At 53.0% G+C, this 14,324-nt stretch overlaps 6 protein-coding genes across 6 annotated transcripts; 4 read left to right on the forward strand and 2 right to left on the reverse strand.

Moving 5' to 3' along the window:
* Nucleotides 1-49: 49 nt before the first annotated feature.
* Nucleotides 50-2,117, forward strand: GLRG_11358 (major facilitator superfamily transporter; the record flags this gene model as incomplete). Its single annotated transcript, XM_008102042.1, has 6 exons — nt 50-496; nt 547-620; nt 669-775; nt 827-1,487; nt 1,538-1,883; nt 1,944-2,117. The coding sequence occupies 6 exons, from the start codon at nt 50-52 to the stop codon at nt 2,115-2,117; spliced, it is 1,809 nt and encodes a 602-aa protein (XP_008100233.1).
* Nucleotides 2,118-2,806: 689 nt separating this feature from the next.
* GLRG_11359 (uncharacterized protein) lies at nt 2,807-3,526 on the forward strand (the record flags this gene model as incomplete). The annotated part of the gene is made up of 1 exon (XM_008102043.1): nt 2,807-3,526. The coding sequence occupies one exon, from the start codon at nt 2,807-2,809 to the stop codon at nt 3,524-3,526; it is 720 nt and encodes a 239-aa protein (XP_008100234.1).
* Nucleotides 3,527-4,019: 493 nt separating this feature from the next.
* GLRG_11360 (uncharacterized protein) lies at nt 4,020-5,627 on the reverse strand (the record flags this gene model as incomplete). The annotated part of the gene is made up of 1 exon (XM_008102044.1): nt 4,020-5,627. The coding sequence occupies one exon, from the start codon at nt 5,625-5,627 to the stop codon at nt 4,020-4,022; it is 1,608 nt and encodes a 535-aa protein (XP_008100235.1).
* A 1,876-nt stretch (nt 5,628-7,503) lies between these two features.
* Nucleotides 7,504-8,463, reverse strand: GLRG_11361 (HD domain-containing protein; the record flags this gene model as incomplete). Its single annotated transcript, XM_008102045.1, has 3 exons — nt 7,504-8,080; nt 8,158-8,335; nt 8,397-8,463. The coding sequence occupies 3 exons, from the start codon at nt 8,461-8,463 to the stop codon at nt 7,504-7,506; spliced, it is 822 nt and encodes a 273-aa protein (XP_008100236.1).
* Nucleotides 8,464-9,240: 777 nt separating this feature from the next.
* GLRG_11362 (uncharacterized protein) lies at nt 9,241-9,627 on the forward strand (the record flags this gene model as incomplete). Its single annotated transcript, XM_008102046.1, has 1 exon — nt 9,241-9,627. One exon carries the CDS (start codon nt 9,241-9,243, stop codon nt 9,625-9,627), a length of 387 nt encoding a protein of 128 aa, XP_008100237.1.
* Nucleotides 9,628-11,572: 1,945 nt separating this feature from the next.
* On the forward strand, nt 11,573-13,318 carry GLRG_11363 (beta-xylosidase; the record flags this gene model as incomplete). The annotated part of the gene is made up of 1 exon (XM_008102047.1): nt 11,573-13,318. The coding sequence occupies one exon, from the start codon at nt 11,573-11,575 to the stop codon at nt 13,316-13,318; it is 1,746 nt and encodes a 581-aa protein (XP_008100238.1).
* Between the last annotated feature and the right edge of the window lie 1,006 nt (nt 13,319-14,324).

Genomic DNA, 14,324 nt, shown 5'->3' on the forward strand with positions numbered 1-14,324 from the left:
GATCCAGCGGCTGGCAGCTCTGCTACACTCTCCTTCGGACTGAATCGACATGGCGCGCCAGAAATCCTTTCCTGATGATCAAGACACAGCGCGACTGGTCCATGAGAGGTCCCCGTTGCTGCCGAATATTCGACGTGAGTTGAGTTCGTCAGGTGAGAGCTCCTTGACGTCGTCATCCAGCGGACACTCGGATGACTATTTTGTCCCATGGCATCTTACACCTGCAGCAGTTGTCGATGGTGCATACGTCGACGTCGAACAAGTCGCGCCTGCCGCCGCCGCCACCGACGATGTCAAACGGACAGGTCAAAGGGTACCGACGGCCGCCGTCATCAAGATTGTGGCGATCCTGTTGGTCGGAACCTTTACCGCCAACGCCGATGCTTCTTTGGTGATGGCTACGCATCCCACAATTGCCTCAGAATTTGATGAACTGGAGAACTCGAGTTGGCTCTTTGTCTCTTTTGCGTTGGCGGGAGCGGCAACACAGACGCTGGTAAGCTTCTGGTCAAAGGTCAAGTAGTCTCGTAAGCTAACAACGAACAGTATGGCAAGCTTAGCGACGTCTATGGGCGCCGTTCCCTGCTCATGGTGGCTTACACACTGTTTGCTATAGGATGGTAAGTTCATCGTTGAAGCTTTCCGAGGCCTAGCTCACAATTCCGCAGCGCGTTGGTCGGTGTAGGCCGCACAATGTGGCAAGTAGTTGTAGGTCGAGTGATATCGGGATCAGGCGGCTCAGCTTTAAACGTACTTGGTTTGCTTCTGATAACAGGTTTGTGCAATTCGAATGCCCTGCCCCAAAAGCTCATATTAACACTGGCAGATCTCGTCCCACTACGCGATGTAGCTGCTTGGCAGGCTGGTGTGAATCTAGCTGCGACGATTGGTAGAAGTCTCGGCGGCCCTGTGGGTGGCTGGCTCGCCGACACCATCGGATGGCGCTGGTCATTTCTTGGCCAGTCCCCCATCTTTTTAGTTGCGGTCCTGTTGTGCTGGCTCTTCTTGCCCAAAGAAAAGCACGTTACGAAAGATGAAGCGGCCTCGGAGGTAGGCCCAAAGCCAGGAGAAACGAGAAAGAACTCCCTGGCAAGAATTGACTTCTTGGGTGCGACGCTCCTGTCATTCTTCGTCCTGGCCTTTCTCCTGCCGATCGAGATTGGGGGCACCAAGATCCCATGGTCACATCCTCTCATATTTGTCTTGTTCGGCGCGGCCGTCGTGCTCGGCGGGCTGTTTGTCGTCACCGAGGAGCGGTGGGCCAAGGAACCCATCTTCCCGCTGGAGTTGTTGAGGCATCGCGACATTGTTCTTACTTACATCATCTGCGGAGCCCAGATCGCTGCTCAGCTAGGTCTCATGTTCTCGGTGCCGCTGTATTTCCAGGTCACGCAAAGAGTTTCGAACACCATTGCTGGCATGCATCTGTTCCCAGCCGTCGCCGGCAACGCGATTGGCGGGGTGCTCGCGGGATACCTCATCAGGAAGTAGGCTGAAACCAGGCCAAAGCATACGGATGGCCGCTGACTCGATTTAGGACCGGGCGATATAAGTATCTTCTCATTATTGCTACGATTGCGTCGTTGATTTCCTATATCCTTCTGCTCCTTCGATGGCATGGAAACACCAATGTATGGGAGTCGCTGTACATTGTGCCTGGTGGTTTCGGGGCCGGCCTCGTGCAGTCGGCGGGGTTTATCAGCATCCAAGCTGCGGTGAACCCGAAGCACAAGGCGGCTGTGACGTCGGGCATGTTCTTGACGTTCCAGATTGGCATGATCCTCGGCCTCGCGTCCGCGAGTGCGGTGATGATGGAGACGATGAAGTGGAGGCTGGATACACTGCTGAAGGCCATGGATCTAGAAGCGGTGGCTAGGAAGAAGGTGAGACGGGCATACTTAGTACCCCAGTATGTCATTCTTTTCTGACGTGAAGCGCTACAGATAATCGAGAAAGCGACATCGAGCGTCGACTACATCGAGCACACTGACAGTGGTATTTCGAAAGCAATTGTCCAGTCCTACGTCGAGGGTCTGGGGTATAGTCACGGCGTCTCGCTCATCTCATCGATTTTTGGGCTTGTTGCGGCCGTCTTTCTGAGAGAACATAAGCTGTGATGAGGGAGCAGGGAGAGACTGCTGTAGCAAGATTCCGGCATTGACTGGGTGCATGAAGCACCAACTCAACCTTTTGAACAGAATGAAAGATGGGATAGAAGATTGGCAGAATTCGCAGGACGTTCTGAGTCTAAGAGACGAATGGTTACTTGACAGGAGGGCAAAGCGTGGCATGGCGTCGCGGGACACTACAGTGCACATGTATATCGGTACTGTACATATCCACCTATGAAGACCCAGTACAGTTATCAGCATGCAGGAATATCGCACCGTGCGCATTGCCCCTCCCCTCATTGTGTTTTGGTGAGAAGTCAATAGTCACCCGCGAACCTTACCTGGCGCACACTGATTAGTTGGCACCTAACCATACGTGCCTCAGCGAAGTTGACAATTGATTAATTGCCAAACTACGAGTTTGCCTGCACTTTGGGAAAGCTATACTTGGACACTTCCAAGCGATCTTGCCCTGCTTACTTCATGCCGCTGGCGGTGGGTGTGAAGTACTGCTTGGTTCTGTTGGCATCTCAAGTCTCTTCTGCAATTGCAGGCGGACTTGACATTTTTGGACAACCTCCATTTTCCACCACGACTTGATACTTGGAATACACCATCGATTTGAACAGTATTCCAGAGCAAGTCTAACCACTCATTCCCGAATGTTCTCAGACATCTTCCGAGAATACAACAACATGGCCTTTGGCTCTCCGGAGAGCGAAAGCTCTCAGGTGGAAGAAAGCAACGCACCAGAAGAATATCTCCAGTATCTCTACAACAACAACAGGCGACGGTACAAACAGACGCACCCCTGCCGCAACTGCCTCGACCTCTTCCACAGGACGGATGATTGCCAGCAGCCCTGTGGCCACTGCGGCCAGGACTGGCACACGGTCACCGCATGCACGGGCTCCAAGCGCAACCGCTGCCGCTGCCGCCCGTTCCCGCAGAGGCACCTCGCCAAGCGGTGCCCCGTCATGTGTAACCCGGGCGAGTGTCCCGCCCCGCACTCCGGGCCCCTCATCACCGCTATGATGTGCAAGTCCCGCTGCTGCATGTGCGGCATCCCCGGCCACGCCGGCCGCGACTGCCACCTCAAGACGTGCCGCTGCGGCCACCAGCACCTGACCATCGGCCACATGCCCATGGACCGCCAGTGTGCCGTCTTCGACTGTCCGCGCTTCTTCTGCACAAGGCACTGCCAGGCCTGCCGCGCCGAGATGGACAAGGCCAAGGGCGACGAGGACGTCTGCCCGCGGTGCCACGCGAAGCGCCAGCGCGTCTTCCCGCCTTTGAAGCCGCCGGTATACTCCAACGGCGAGCTGAACTACGAGTACCTGGAGGCGGCCATGGCGTGGGGCAACAGCATACATGGCGAGGCCATTTTCGGCAAAAACGTTGAATTTAATCCTTAGTCAACTAAATTCATCCCCACTCATTTCTGCGGCCAGTGACATCGCCAGTCAAACCCGGGTTGCGAGGAGCTTCAAGCAATGAGAGGCATGATGCTTGCTTGGCCAGGCTTCAACAAAATGGTCGAGGGAACGGTGACGGTGGGGTGTTTGGTTACTACACATCGGTTCGAGACACGAAGAAGGATGAGCAGAAGATCAGGGCTAGGCCCACTGTAACGGTATGAATCATTTGTTGGATTCAGGTATTGAACTGCCCGTAACAGTCGTACCCATGGCTTGAGCTACCCTTCAAGTGGCCTTGTCCACTTTTTGCAGACTCCGAAATCATGCCAATCCAAACTCCCTGGCCCCACGGTCACACGCATAGGATATGGCGGATTGTATCGCGCGCGAACAATTCTTCCGTAAAACTCCTCGCCATTAGCAGCGCAACCCAGATTATATGTAGCAAAACGCCGCAAGAGGCAAATCAACATCAAGAACAAAGTCACAATCAATCATCCTCCCATCCGCCAACGTCGCCATCCACCTCGACTCTCGTACCCAGAGCCTCCCTGCCCTGGCGAATCATCTCCTTCAGTCTCTGGTTGAAATCATTGATACGTGCGTCCGTGTCCTGCTCGTCCCTGACCCTCCGCGCGGCCAGTCTCTTCGCCTCCGCGTCCAGCCGCGGACTTTCTCGGATGGAATTAACACCAAACTCCTTTATTTTGCCGCGGGGTGACGCAGCCGAGGCACCGCTGTCGGAGCGACGGTGAGACCGCACCGGAGGGGTGAAGGCCGACGACTGTACTGCCGGCGAAGGGATGCCGCTTTGCCGCCTGGCTGACGTGCTTGTTTTCGCAAACGGGTTCGGGCTCGAGCCGGCCGACTGGGTAGGAAGAGGGATCCGACTCGGCGACGGGCCCGTCAGGGATCTAGGAGGCTCCGGCGATCGGACACTGGCAAAACTCGCAGGCTCGCGGTACGACAGCGGGGCGGCTTCTGCCAGGAGATCGTCGCGGTTCGCCGACTGTCGGCGATTATGTATCGGGATTGAGCTAAGACGGGGCTTCGGAACACTAATCCTGCGGCCGGTCACCATGGATGGGCGCGTGTTCCGAGATACCGACCGCATTGACGCTCTCGATACCGGCCTCGTGCCAGCTCCCGACTCGTCCACCACAACCCAGTTGCGCAGTTCGTCCTGATTACCCGCACTCGTCTGCCTCCGTTTCACAGCCGGCCGCGAGGGCGCGGACTCTGGAGCGAGACCGAAAGGGCAGGGGGCCTCGCGGCTGTAGAATGTATAGTCTGATCGGGGAAACCCGCCCGGCAAGGTACTGTCAGTATCGGGAGTAGGGATATTCATGCGCGGGGGGGTCGCTTGTCCCCAATCGTTCGTCTTCTCGTTTGACTTTTTAGATGGCTCTGCTTCAGGTTCGGGCCTGGGAACGGTTTCTGTTGCTTGAGCAGGTGTAGGGTCGAGAATAGTTTGGCCGTCAATGGTGTAGGCTTTGCCGCCTCCGGCAGTGAAGCCTCTGAAGGCTCCGGCCTTGCAAAATTCCCATACCTTGCCGACAACACCTCCGATGGTGCTGAAGGCAAAGCGACTCCAGCCACCCGAGACTGGTTGACTGGGTGGGACTAGCATAGTGGGCTGACCGGGCACATGTGATTCTATTTCTTCATGAGGTCGCTTCGAACCTAGAGCCCTTCGGTAGTCGGTGTCAGAGTACATGCTCTCATCCAGCGTGCCGTTGTCGAAAGGCGTGTTGGAAGCGGCACCCGGGGTCTCGAGCTGGCCGGCTAGGGTGTACCGGGCTTCTCGGATGGGCAGAGGAGTTTCGTGGACGGGTAGTTCGCTGGAGCTGTCGAGGTTCATGGTCCCATCGGCCCATTCATGCAGCGGTGTGGCCTCGCGCGAGGCATCGGTTCGGCGTTTCCGCTTGGCCTGGGCGAGAGGTGTTGTTGCTTCTGAGTGATAGCTGTTGGCTCTCGCAAAGCAATAGGAAGAGCCCGTGGAGGGAGAGGTTGGGGGCCGGAAGACTCCGGGGTGGACTCCGCCGGGCTGAGCGTCAAAATAGGCGCCTGGCATCCGATATTGCGATTTGAAGGCCATGCTGCAGATGTCTTGCAGGGCGTCGAGTGCCAAGGCGTTAGGGGAGGTACGTCGGATGACTCGGGAGTGAGGTGTAGAGAGAGGGTCAAGATGTCGCGGGTTCAGCGGCGGAAGGGATCATCGGAGTCGGGAGCAGGCGCGGGCGGTGGTTCACAATGTCGCAGAGCTCTAGAGGAAGCTCATGATTGATCCACAGGCAAGTGCCCAAGGGGGGATTGCGTCGTGTCTCAGATACGTTGGCAACGAAATGATGGTGACGGGTTAGCTTGTTGAACCGTCGCGCGACTGGCTGCGCGATGAAGCGTCTACAGAATGGCGCTGGCAGCCTGACAAGGCAATTGATGACACGCGGAGGTGGCGCAGAAGGATTGCCGGGTTGGGAAGCGGCGCGTGATCACAGAAGAGTGTATGTGTGTTGTGCCTGTTCGGAGGCAGCTAGTTGGAGAAGTGCGCCGCGGTCAGACAGATTTTTGTTTGTAGAGAGGCTGGTGAGGAATACACTGGGTGGGTGGGTCCCTCTCCCTTGGTCGGTGGAGGCGGTTGCAGGGAGTAGCTGTCGGCAGGCAACAAGCTCCGTTGGCGTTGGCGTTGAGATTTGTTGGCGGGCAGTGGTGCTCAAGTTATCCGTGGTGCGAGAGCTCCGAGTGCCGGCAAGAGCCGCTGACGGGGGATGTGCGCTGGCAGAGAAGGTCTGTGTAGACAGGCCGAGACCTTGAAGGGGTATCCGTAAGTCGGGATGGACCCGGACTAGCAATAAGGACGGACACTAGATAAGTGCGAGAGGGAAGTTGGCGCCTTGGGTGACGTCGAGTCTGCTTTGCAACAACAACGCAAGGGACAATAGGATGTTAAAGATGATGACGATGACGACGTGTAAAGAGAGAGAGAGAGAGAGATACGGACGGAAAGTGACGCGAGAGGAGGTCACAGGTGGTAGAGTGGGGAGGAAGAGAAGAAGCTGAAAAAGAAACACTAGAAAAAGGGGCAAGGCCAGTAAACGGTCTCCATGTATGTTCTCTCCTGGGATTATCGGCAGTTCGGGGAGGCCAGAGCAAAATCAAACCCGAAAGTATGTAATAATGGCGGACGGACTTGAAAGCTTCGGAGGAGTTGGGTTGGAATGGAAGGATGTTATGGTATCCGTACCTTCCTAGGTAGTAGTGTGGCGTCGTGTCAGTCGTGTTAATATCAGTGTCAATGCCAGTTCTCCCGGGCCCCTTTTTTGCACTTCTTATCAATGCCGCCTGGCAGTGTCGGTATCAATACTCACCATCTACCATCACGGGTTTTGCAACGCTTTTTGGCCTCCAGGCAACATGTATATATACACATAATTCAAACAAGAACAGACAAAAAGGACCGCCTCAGCCACGAGACAGCTTCTCGTTCGGTGGCTCCAGCTCCAAGAGAGGAAACGCGTTGTTGGTTGCCCGGGTACTTGGCCCCCCCGAGGGACCCAAGCGTGACATCCGTTAGCGCGATTATGCCAATGTAGGGGGCACCACCACCACAACCGGCGCCGCTGCCGCGTCTTGGTGACAATAGCAGCCAACCTACCGTGTACCTAGGTAGGCTTTAATGACACCTTGACACTCGTCTCGAATGAGTTGAATTGAGATTCTATGAAGCCATTCTAGCCATGACAATGCAATTGGTATGCAGTCACTCCTTCTTTTGCCTGGCTTAGAACTCTGAACCCATTCACCCTCGGAACGTTACTGCTGTTCACATCAACGCCAAAAAATAAAAAATAAAAATAAAAATGATGAAGAAAAGGATCGTGCGTGCAGTGCCGCTTCGTCACTCTCTCTGTCCGTCATTATGCCCACCTGTCCTTCGTTCCAACTTCTCTCTATCCCTCCCCCCACCTGTCGTATCAGCTGCGCTCGTAGTAGCTGTCCTGTTGCTCTTTCCTGTCTTCCTTGACACCGCCCTCAACGCCCGCCTCGCCGTGAACGTGCTTCTGAGCACCCCAGAACTGCTCCCGTTCTTTGAGTAGCGCTTCGGCCCACTCCTTGGTCTCGGGCAGCGAGAACTTTGTGGCGACGTAAGCGAACTCTCCCAGGTCGAGCTTGCCCTGGCCGCGCTTCTCGTACTCCATCATCTGGAGAAGCAGCTCCATCTTGTCCAGGTCGTGCACAAAGTGGCTGTTGATCGTCTTCGAGTCCTCGTACTCCTGCCAGATCTCCCGGATCTCAGCACCGGCCAGGCCCCCATACACGCCGCCGAGCAGCGTCTTGGTGATGTAGTCCATTGTGTCCGCCTCGCGGCGGTTCTTCTCCGTCTTGGGCACGCCGTCGACGGGCGTGATGTCACCGACGAGGGACTCGGCCATGTCGTGTATCAAACACATTTTCATGCAACGAGCGAGGTCGAGCCGAGGCGCAAGGGCCGGGGGCGCAAGCATTGACAAAAGGGACATGCGGTACATGTGGTCGGCAATGGATTCTCCTCTATCAACGCCGATGCATCAGTAAGCCATGGTCATTGCAACTGGGAACAACTCTGAGGAGGGCAAAGAATGGCATACCTTTCGATGCCGAAGCGTCGCCAACCCTCGCGCTTCGTCGTCTTGAGGCGCTCAATCATGTGGAAGTACGGGAGCGGTGAGCTGGAGCCCGCCGAGGTCGCAGTCCCTGGGGAGGCATCCAGAGCTTTCTCGACTGTCCACTCCCCCTCCACCTTGGGAGTTTCGACAAAGCCCAGATCTGCGAATAAAAGTTAGCTAGGGTTAGCAGAGTGAGGCCGCAGAGACCAAGGCAGGGTTACTCTGGATGTCCACCTCGCCATTGGCGCTGGCGTCACCGTTGGTGCCGTTAGTGGTCATGGACGACATGGCTACGACTTGCGAGTCTTGGTAAAGAGGAGTCGTGTGCAATGCTGGCCCTCGTGTTGTGTGAATTGCAGAGGAGCTGGGGGAGAGGGTATTCTGTCGTTGAGCAGGACTGGCAAGGCGCGGCGGGTGGAGAAGGGGGAAGTTGCGAGGTTTGGGTGGGAGTTGGGAAAGTATCGCGGGGCTCTTCCTTTCTTATCGTTATCGATGTGGCAGCACTAACAACAGCGGCCAGACTGATATCAGGGGAGACGGAACACGAGAACAATCAAGGGCACAATCAAGACCGGGGATAGGTAACGAACTTTGGGCAGCGGCGGAAAGGGGTCGCGTTACCTGCCTCAGCTAAAAGAGGAATAAAAAAACAATTGCGCGCGTTTGTCGCTTTTCTCGCGTAGGTACATCAAAGAAAGAAAGGAGCATCCCGGCTCTGATGTCACTGCCTCCTTGGCTTCTCCCTGCGGCGCGGTTGCTGTCCTGTCCTTTCTTGCCTGCGACGGCTACAACCAACTTCCCTTCTAGCTCACTCGCTCGCACCTACCTGGCATAATAAATACCGAAATATATACATGTTGCAAGCAGTTTGTTAACCGTCGTCGCCGTTGCCACCTGCCGTCAGGTTTTCTAGAGAGCAAGCGGTTTCCTCCTGAAAGGTGGGCTTGGGCGGCCCCATTTCTTGCTGCTTTTTCCAATCCAACCATTCGGTCTCCGCACAACGGCAACAGTATCGGTCGAAAGTGTCGTCTTCCCACATTAGCGTCCGTCTCCAAAGCCTCTGTGATGGCCCGGAAATCAATCAGAGCCGCAAGCCCCCACCCCGCCTGCGCCGAGCAGCTGGGCGCCCCCCTCGTTAACAATCACCCGGCAAGAATGCGCCAGCTGCAGCTCGAACTGGATCCCGTCATCCGCGACAGCATTCTCCCGTCCCAGTGTGAAATGCCATGTTTTGGTCGTGTTTTTATACCACCAAACGCCTATGTCGGTCACGCTCAGGTCCCTTCCATCTCAAGCAGCTGGCAGAAGTTCCGCCGGGATAGGGTTTCTGTCGCTTCCAACCTTAAAGTTGTACCGAGATGGGACGTTGCCCGAAATGAGGAGCGTCCCAACGAGACCGGCCATGTCTTCGTTCGGAATCGTGTTGTCTCTCTCCATGAGCCCAGTAGGTGATGCAGCAGTTCGATGTCGCGGATGGGCTTCATTAAGACAACCCCTAATCCTTTCTCTTCCTCTATCCGGCCAGGTCTTCAAAATAATCACCCGGCTTGTAAGTTGTCCACAGCCCGTTAATGGAAATGATCTTGCCCAGAGAGCCCAAGTCGATGGCTTTCTTGGTGCCGATGATGGAACAATTGCACAGCTGGTGGCGTTGAACGACGATGTCTTGACTTTGGTGGTCTGGAGGTGGCCAGTTGCTTGCTTCCGCTCGGGAATGCAGGCGGGCGTAGGATTTATTCTCCGTTTGGGACTTCTCTACACATTTCGCTTCGACTGCTATCGCCGAGAGGTCAGATCCACCACGGTTTGCTTCCGTGTGATAGGCCGGACGAGCAGAGTTTCGGACAATTGCCGATATCACTAAATAGCCTCATCAGAATATCTACGGGACTGGGTTTACCCCAAGTGCCATCCATGTTCATTTAAATTGAACGCTGACCAGGCACCTAAAGAATATTCAATGCTCCCATTGCTGGAATAATCATTGTTACTTCACACCCCGTATCTGCGGTTGGATTAACCCCGCATTTCCTGCGGGGCCAGCTTTCTTTCCCCGTAAAACGATGGCGGCATCCCACTGACTCATGGGTACGTCCATAAGCTAGAATAGATAGACAATGTCCACATAACCATATAGAAGATTGACCTGAGGATTCATTCTTGAATCGACCAGTGACATGTGGAACTGGATTTTACACAAGGAACACATGGTTCAAGATTGCTTCGCGTTCTGGAACAATACGCGCACCAGCTACTATACACATATGCTTCATACTGCACCACCGGATAGGAGAAACCTCGGTCAACAGGTTAAAGCCAGTCGGGTTGTGAAGTCCTGCCTTATTTCGTGCACCTGGGATAGCCCCAACAAAAGCAGGTGGCCGAGAGTAATGGGTATCATAGTTTCTCGCAAAGCCCAAGATCAGGCTAGCAGCGAGCTATGCCTTCATCCGTTAGAAAGAACAAACACATATGTTAGGAGAGATAGGACGGAGCTTGGTTATTGGCCTTCCAAAGGAAATCGCGGGCGGAAGCGATTTTAGCCACGAAGAGAACTGGATAAACTTGTAGGCTTGTTTGACCTTCTGCAAATATTTTCATCGAGTCAGATTCCTTCCTCTTACAGGACAACGGAACGGGAAGAATCGGTGCAATTGGTTTGTATGGCCACTGGCATCCGATCTTGTTTGAACATAAGGTGGCTTGTCCTAAGTCAAGATCCATGACACAGAAAATGGTCAGATGCGGGGTGACTGGGAAGCGCCCCAACGAGGAAATTGTTCTGCCTTGGTGTGTGACGATGGTGCCAACCACAAATGCGACTGCATTACTCCTTCGTGGAGATGCCAATTTAGTGGCTGCACGACGTTCAGAGAGAACTTGGGCCTATCTGGGCCACCCTAGCAAGCGCGCTAACTTCCATTCCTAGTGTCCAAAACCACCCTACATTGTGGTAAACCCCTCATGATGGGCTGGAGCATGTAGATCAGGCGTAGATTTGATCCTGCCAGAAGAGCGCAATGGAGTGGACTGGGTCTCCTAGGTAAGTTTAGTCATGCACCTCATGATACCTACACTATTACCTATTCATGAGCGCAGTCCCAGTGGAAAACAAGGGTACCACACCTGAAAGCGCACCACTCACAGGGCCCGGGGTATGTTTTCTTCAGGTTTTTTGCTTTAGATAAGACAGATAATCATGGGACGAAAAAAGAGAGGAACTAATTACTCTCGGTCCCCGACAAACCTTGCCGTACCTCGCATCTGAAAGAGGGGTGGGCAAGCAGAGCGCTGAGGGGCTGTGGTAGGTATTATAAGGTGGCTGCTCTCTTCGGACCCCAGACGTACAAAATACGCATTGTCTTTCCTTGGTAAACCATAACTATTATTCCTTGCGATGCGGGCCCTCTTAACCCTTCTCGAGGTGTTATTATTCGCCTCACATGCTTTGGCTGACTTGGCCGATGACAAGAATAATGATTGTTCGAGCCCTCAATTTCACAACGCGGCGCTCCATGCCGCTGCAGACCCATACGTCTTTTACGACTCTCAAAGTGGACAGTACTATGCATATTCCTCCGAGGGCTCAGATGAGGGCTTTCATTTCGCTATTTACGTCAGCCCAGACCTCTCGACGTGGCGCAAATATCCCGGCGGAGCTTTGAAGGCGTGCTATGACGATCAAATGAACCGCCTAGATGGCGGCCAGGCCTGTTGGGCTCAAGACTGGTACTGGGCTCCCGAGACTTACTACAACGAAGGGACGGGATGGTACTTCTTCGTCTTCGCCGGCCGTCTGCGCAAGGATCTCGCCAAAGACTACTTTCGATATTCCAATTTTGAGGAGCCATCGAAGCTGGGCATAGCTGTTTCCCGCTCACCCACAGGGCCATTCGTGGAGATCAAATCAGAGCCAATCGGTTACTACCCATTCGACCCCCATTATCATGATGTCAATCTTATTATGGATGATAAGCAAATGCTGCCGCCAAGCACCCAGGAAAAAGGAACGACGGCGCCGAAGGGGACTTACATCCCTACAATCGACCCTAACATTTTCTTCGACAGAGACGGGCGTATCTATCTTTATGCATCACGAAACGCGTACCGCAATTGGAACTGGGATAAAAGTCTAGGGAAATACATCGAAGAATCTAACATCATTGTTGTCGAGATGGACCGAGCATGGTGGGATGACCCTTTTGCAAGGACAATGCCAGAGATAGCGTCTTCGCAAATCAACATTCATGCCAATGATGCACCGGGCCTCCCAAGCAATATTACAGCTTACAATGGTACCGGCGAGATCGGGAACCCTCCGCGAAAAGACGGTTGGCAGACGGTCATATCCTACGGCGCAGACCCGCAGGATTGGGAGAACTTTCATGTTGATGATTACGTGAAGTTCAATGGCACAAAGAAAGATAGGCGTTGGTCAGAAGGCAGCACAATCATCACCCGCGACGGCCCCAAAGGCGAGCCGGTTTACCTGCTGACCTACAGCGCTAACAACTACGAAGCGTCAAACTACGGCGTGGGTTACGCGACCTCGAAATCACCATTGGGCCCATTCCGCAAGTCTTCACAGAATCCCGTGCTTTCTCAGGCACCTGACGGAGAAATTCCGATCTACTCTACGGGACACGGTAGCATAGTGACGTCTCCTCCTGCCGACACAGATGCCGCATTCGGCGCGCAGGATGTCACTCGCCAGGACTTGGAAGGTGCTGAGCTGTTTTATGTACACCATGCCCGCAACGATACTATGCAAGCCCGCTCCATCTACACCACTCGAATGGCTCTCAATGATTCAGAAATCTACTTCGGTTCCAACACTGCCATTAGCATGAGTTTGACACCACTTGACCAGCCTCTTCCGAAAAACACTGGTCCTATCGATTTCAATGTCGGCTGCTCTAGAAATAGGAGCTCTAGTACTCAATTTGTCGTCCGCGTCAGTTCACAGGCCGGTGCTCCATTCGATCTCACAGAGGAGACGAACAGGGTCGTTGCGCTTCCAGATTTTGTAGAGGCAACCTCAACTGAGCTCGGCAACAACCAAGACAACGGATATGTCCTCCAATTTAGTGGCGAATCTGTGACAGGATTGGCTTATCAACGCCTTAGCGTCAAGGGGAATTAGGCTACGGTTGCGACGGCAGGTATAAGTTATATAGGAGCAAAGCGTCGGCTTTATCTCCTGTAAATATAAGAATTATTTACCGCTTCAACAGAGAAGACTTCTCAAAGTATGAATAGAAGTGGTAGTACCTGTCTAAGAAGCTCAGAACATGTTATTTAATAATACAGGTTTATTTTAAACTATAGATATAATATTAAGTACAGGAAACTTAGAAGATAGAAGATATCAGCTTTTAGCTTATCCTAACAACCTATTCTAGTAAAAGAATATCTAGAATTTAAATTTATAATTTATCTAGTAGAGAGAAGTAGCTGCCGATCCAAGTTTGTAACAAAGGGAGAATCTCTACTGTTACTATAACAAGAAACAAGTTACGCTTATGTTACTTACTAAAACCACAAGAGCAGGCATAAATAACAAGTCCGCTACCTTCTAGGGAAAAGGTATTAAATCTTCTCTTCGTATTTAAAGTATATATCAAGCTAGCTTAAATGTATGCTTCTAAGGCAAACAAGCATTTTATAAACTTAGGTATTTAAAGCAGTAACTAAAGCTATTATTACTAGCTAGCGAAGACACTTGCCTAACAAGTCTGACCTATATGCATGCCGATTTATATAGGCAAGTATAAAGGCCTCCAAAACTTAACTGGCATCACTGTCTCGGCCAAAACGGCTTACGAAATGTGCTGTGAAATCTAAATAGTCTTATGTTACTAAGGATAAGATGAATACAGCCTCGAATTCCCAATCTTAGAGAGATGCCGTGAATTAACTCAAATACCCCCCATTTGCACCACCCCCACATTTACACCATTTTCACCACTATTATCACCACCACTATCACCACTTATTTCACCTTCTCTGCCGCCCACCTATATGCAACTTTTGGCCTTACTAGGTAATTCAGATGCCCTAGATTTATCCAGACTATCTATATTGCCAGTATCTGGACTTTAGGCCTGGATTATATCCTCTATAGTAGTAAAGGTGCTGTTAGGAGATAG

Source organism: Colletotrichum graminicola (assembly GCF_000149035.1).
Source record: "Colletotrichum graminicola M1.001 genomic scaffold supercont1.84, whole genome shotgun sequence".
Taxonomy (NCBI): domain Eukaryota; kingdom Fungi; phylum Ascomycota; class Sordariomycetes; order Glomerellales; family Glomerellaceae; genus Colletotrichum; species Colletotrichum graminicola.